The sequence below is a fragment of the Heloderma suspectum genome, chromosome 6 (genome assembly GCF_057233095.1).
Source record: "Heloderma suspectum isolate Gila_16-S chromosome 6, 16-S_ref, whole genome shotgun sequence".
NCBI classification, from domain to species: domain Eukaryota; kingdom Metazoa; phylum Chordata; class Lepidosauria; order Squamata; family Helodermatidae; genus Heloderma; species Heloderma suspectum.
The window spans coordinates 93240841-93246485 of NC_139463.1; the positions used below are offsets into that span (position 1 = coordinate 93240841).

General features: G+C 50.9%; 1 protein-coding gene across 1 annotated transcript; it reads right to left on the reverse strand.

The window, feature by feature from the left end:
* Window positions 1–820: 820 nt before the first annotated feature.
* LOC146341856 (uncharacterized) lies at window positions 821–5161 on the reverse strand. Its single transcript, XM_084808430.1, has 3 exons — window positions 5027–5161; window positions 1070–1336; window positions 821–971 (listed from the first exon to the last, which is right to left on the reverse strand). The coding sequence occupies exons 1-3, from the start codon at window positions 5070–5072 to the stop codon at window positions 910–912; spliced, it is 375 nt and encodes a 124-aa protein (XP_084664556.1). The 5' UTR covers window positions 5073–5161; the 3' UTR covers window positions 821–909.
* Window positions 5162–5645: the final 484 nt, after the last annotated feature.

Sequence of the window (5645 nt, forward strand, 5' to 3'; positions counted from 1 at the left end):
CAAATGGCGGCACCCATTTGAACTTTGTCCAAACAAGCAGTCCCTGTCTGGCCTGGGCGGAGCCCAAAGCACTGGTGATATGTGGTGGAGCTTTATAATACCTCACATGCAGAGTCCAGTTGCGCTGCCCGACTGTGTGTGGCAGACTATGCAACAGCGTACATCCCTACTACACACACAGAGAGAGTTTTCTACGCATCCCAGTGTACTTTGCTATTGACTGTATATGTGTATCTTTACCCCTCTGAATGTTAGTATGATTCTGATTCCCCAAATGTATGTATAGTTCTAATTCTCTTGATGTGTGCTTTTAATTCATTTAAATTCTTTCATAAAGCAAGGAATTGCTTTCAAAGACCTTGTTGTGGTCTCTCTCTGGACTCCCTCAGCTTTTGGGTTTTCCTAAGCACCCAGAGTTCTATATGAAAAGATCCCTCTGGTATGCGTCCAGTTTACATGTATGTGATATGCACCTCCACCTAAAACAAAGCATACTTCATAGAATCATAGAATCATAGGGTTGGAAGGGGCCTACAAGGCCGTCGAGTCCAACCCCCTGCTCAATGCAGGTATCCAAGTCAGAGCATCCCTGACAGATGGCTGTCCAGCCTCGTCTTAAATGGATTCATTCATAACATCAGGGATGCTAAATGACCATCTCCCTATGAGGAAAGCTTACAGCAGCTGGGCTTGTTTGGCTGGGAAGGCATTCTTGTTGTGGCTAACAGTAAGCGAACACAGAGATCATTTGTACAATGATCTAGATTTAAAAAAAAATATCTGTGGACTTGAACCAAAGAATTGTTACCTTATTTTTTTTAGAAAGAACTTTATATACAAACAGAACAGATCAAAACAAAACACAGAAACAATTGTAATGTTGGGCTGGGCAGTGGCTGGCTGCAGGCCTCAGTTCGTAGGAGGATGCAGTTCCCGCTCCGTGGCCTCCACCCTTCTTTGAAGGTCATCACCTGTGTGTAGAAAGAGAAGAATAAAGCACAATGGTAATATGCATCTTGCAGGCAGACTTGTTAGCTCAGGTCAGGTGCCATTCTGTAGTACTACTTACAGGTCCTGCTGAGCATCTGGACGTCTCTCATCAGATGCATCAGGAGCACAAGAGGAGGGGCTTCATCTGTGGAAGAAGGGTGGCCTTCCTCCACAGATGCTGCTCCTCTCGCTGCTGGCTCTTCGATCTCCTCCTCCTCCTCTTCCTCCTCCTCTTCTTCCTCTTCCTCTTCCTCTTCCTCCTCCTCCTCCTTCTCCTCCTCCTCCTCTCTCCTCTCCCTCTCCACGGCCCTCAGTGCCTCCTCCACCAGCAAGACACGATGCGCAGCTGTGGGATGTCACAGTAACAGAATGAATGCATTTATATATGTGGTGAGTGAACAAAACCACAGTCATTGATTGATCTGTCTATCACCATCCCCACTACCATAAGAACCACTGATTCTGTCCTCCCACCACAAGGTCTAATGATGAGGGGATAATTAGGGAGGCAGATTATACAGTACTGACAGTTTTGGTGTGATGGGGACTGTTGGACTTCTGTAAACATGCACAGGATTGCACTTCTAGTCACCCCATTTCTACATTTGCAATGCCATGGTATTTATTTATTCTAGTGATGCATTGCATAAATGCCACCTTTTTTCCTAGCTCAAGGAACCCAAGGCGGCTCACATTAGCCCCTTCCTCTCCATTTAATGCTCACAGCAACAACACTGAGGTAGGCTGTGGCTTTCTAACTGGGCCAAAGTCACCCAGCGAGCTTCCATGGCTGAGTGGACTATACCCAGATCTCCAAGCTCTCAGATGAACTCTTGCTCATGAGTTGACTTGAGTGCCAATGTCTTGGTAGAAAGGTGGGGTGGGTGAGGTGCAAAAATGCAGCAATCACTACATGAAGAAGGATGACGTGCACACACCAAGAGTCTGGTCCTGTTGCTGCTGGGCTGGTGCCAGTCCCCCTGTGTGCACTGTGCAGAGACGGGCAGCAGCAGCATTTCCCTGGAAATGGACAGCGTGTCAGTGTGTAATATGAATTGTAGCCAGGCCTGCATAATCCTATGCATGTGGTTGTACAGGAAAAGCAATGCAGTTCCCAGCATCCCTTCAACCAGCCAAAGTGGCTGGAAGATGATGGGACCTTTTTCTGTCCATGTTCAACAAACATAGGATTGCAGGCTAAATGTCAGGATTTGTTTGTTTCCACATGAGACCACAAAGAGATAGCTTCATGTTTGTTTCCACATGAGACCACAAACAGATAGGTCCCACCTCCTGCCACGCACTGGTGCAGCTATTTTAGAGCAGCCACACTACTACTACACACAAACACACACACACCAAGACAGCCACGCACAACCACCACTTAACTACACACACAGAGACCAAAATGGGAAAAAAACCACAATGCACAACTACACACACACACACAGAGAGAGAGACCAGACAAAACCACCACAATGCACAAACAACACTGATACAAGGAAATCCACTAAGCACCACCACTAACACACCACCACCACCACACAACAGAACTCCACCCACAAATCACCACGCAGACGCAAGCGCAAATGCAGACGACATTCAAGAAGGGCTCCTTGGAGGGCTCTCTCAGTCTAATCTAGTAGCCAAGTCCAGACACAGACAGAGGGATTCTTTTCAAAGCTTTATTCTTCTTTTACAACTTAACAACTCTACAGGTAGCAACTAGATCTGAGCAGCAGCATCCCTATGCCCTAAGTTGGAACAGTTGGTCCCCGTTTGAAAGGCAATTACTGGCAGACCCCTGAATATAAGGACTAGGGAGAATCCCTCCCCTTTTCCCTTGGATCCTCTGGGCGCAACCGTTCTTTGAGCACCAACCGGGCGCTACGCCTCCTTTCTGTGCCCTCCATTTGGCGCCACTCTCTGCGTCTGCACCACACATCCACCCAGTCTGCTATGTGTGCTGGGTCACTCCCTGGACTGCTAACTAAACTAGGAATGTGGGTGGGAGGAATCTCCGTCAGCTGTTTGTCCTGGGAAAGAGGAGCGCGCTCCTCTCCCAGAAGCGACTGCTCTTCCTCAGCATCAGAACTACTCTGGGATTCTGTGGGCTCAGTGTCCACCCTGACATCATCCCCACTTCCAGGAGGCCCCCCCTCATGCTCCTCCCCTGGGACCCCAGGTTTGTGGGGGTACAGCTGGTGGAAGCGCCTCAGCAGCAACGGAGCATGCACATTTTTCGCGGGATCCCAGGATCGCTCTTCAGGCCTGTCCCAAGAATGAGGCACTGCAGTTGCCGCCAGGCCCTGAGGGGGAAGAATCAGAGGGGGGGGGGAAGTCTCCTCACTCCCTGGCTGGAGGTCAGGCTTATGAGAAAGAGCATCTGCTTGTAGGTTGTCTGAGGCCTTCACATGGCAAATCTTAAGGTGGAACCGAGAAAAAAAAAGCGACCACCTAATCTGCCACTGGTTTAAGGCACGGGCTGTCTGAAGATGTTCGAGGTTGCAATGGTTGGTTCTAACTTCGACTGGGTGTTGTGCCCCCTCCAGGAGATGATGCCAGGTCTCCAAAGCAGACTTGATGGCCAACAGTTCCTTCTCCCAGATGGTATAATTCCTCTCAGACATGGTCAGTTTCCGGGAGTGGTAGGCTCAGGGTTGCAGCCCGCTGCCCTCCCAATGAGGCTGAAAGAGCACCGCCCCCACCGCAAAATCAGAGGCATCAGTTTGTACTACAAAAGGCTTCCTCAGGTCAGGATGTAACAGGATCGGCTCAGAACTGAAAAGCCTCTTAAGTACATCGAAAGCCTGTTGGGCTGATGCTGTCCAATGAAAAGGAGATTTCTTGCCCTTAAGGAGGTCCATGAGAGGAGAAGTGAGCCGAGCAAAACTGGGCAGGAACTTTCTGTAAAAATTAGCAAACCCCAGAAAACGTTGCAAGTCCTTCTTGGTGGACGGAGGCTGCCAGGAGAGGACAGCCTGGACCTTTGCAGTGTCCATCCTGATACCGTCAGGCGAAATAATGTAGCCAAGAAAGTCCAAAGAGGTTAGGTCAAAAGCACATTTCTCCAGCTTGGCATAAAGATGGTTCTCGTGGAGGCGCTGGAGTACGGCAGAGACATGGCGTTGATGGGCCTCGGAGTCCTCAGAAAATATAAGTAAATCATCGAGATACACAATGAGGAAAGTGTCCAAATAGTCCCTGAAGATGGCATTCATAAAACCCGAAAAAGTGGGAGGGGCGCAGGCTAACCCAAAAGGCATTACTAGGTATTCATACGCTCTGTACCGGGTCCCGAAACAGGTCTTCCACTCATCCCCCTCCCGGATGCGAATGAGATTATATGCGTTACACAGGTCCAACTTTGTGAAAATCTTGGCTCGCCCCAGGTGCTCCAGCATCTCAGGTATGAGGGGTAGGGGGTACTTGTCAGGGATGGAGATGGAATTTAGATTTCTGAAATCATGCACTGGCCTGAGTTCTCCAGATCTCTTGGCCACAAAGAAGGTAGGAGCGCAGGCGGGGGAGGAGGAGGGGCGAATGAAACCGTGTTTGAGATTTGTGTCCAAAAACTCCCACAGAGCTCGAAGTTCCGGCTCCGACATCGGATACAGCCGGCCAGTGGGGATGGTCGACCCTGGAATGAGGTTAATGGCACAGTCAAAAGGGTGGTGGGGGGGAAGCCGGTCAGCCTCTTTCTTGTCAAACACATCCCGAAAAGCTGCATACTTCTCTGGGACGATGACGGTAGCTGAAGGACTGCCAGAAGCAGACAAGAAGGGGGAGGAAAGGGTTAAGGCCTGGGCTGGGACTGGCGCCTCCTCCAGGAGGCAATGCTCCCAGCAGTAGGGAGACGCAAACTCCACTTGCTGAAGTCCCCAAGAAATCTGAGGGTTGTGCTTAGGGATGGGGGAGAATTTCTCCCCGAAACTTCGGGGGGCCAAGTGCCAACGTGTTCGGCCCCCCGAAGAAGTTTCGGGGAGAAATTCTCCGCACCCCCCGCCCCCCGCACCCCCCCCGGGACGGGACTTACCTTTCCCGAATGTCCCTCCCGGCGGCGGGTCCCAGCGGCAGTTCATCAGGTCTTCAACAGGGGCAGAGGCGGCAGCCAGTCTTTCGACCAGCTGCCACCGCCGCCATTCCAATAAAAGTAAAAAAAAAACAACACGCCCCTGTTATAGGCTACGTGACGATTAACGTAGCCTATCACGGCTAGATTTGCAAAGTCAGCCATGATAGGCTACGTAAATCATCACGTAGCCTATCACGGGGGCGTTTTTTTTTTTTTACTTTTTATTTCGCGGCCGGGCGAGGCGCCTCCTCCCTGGCCTGAATTTCGGCCGGGCGAGGCGGGAAGCCTCCCCCCCAGTGAGGAGGGAAGCCTCCCCCCCATCCTGAATTTCAGCCGGGCAAGGCGGGAAGCCTCCGCTCCCCAGCCTGAACTTCAGGGGGAGCAACGAAGCGCCTCCCCCCAACCGCGAAGCAAGCTGTGAGACCAGGTAAGTGGCTTTCGTGCACTCCTAGTTGTGCTTAGAGAGCCAGGAAATACCCAGCACGATTGGGCATAAGGGAACCTTGGCTAAGTGAAACTGAATCTGCTCAACATGGGACTCGGTGCGCATAGCAAGTGGGACTTTAATCCGGGTCACCGC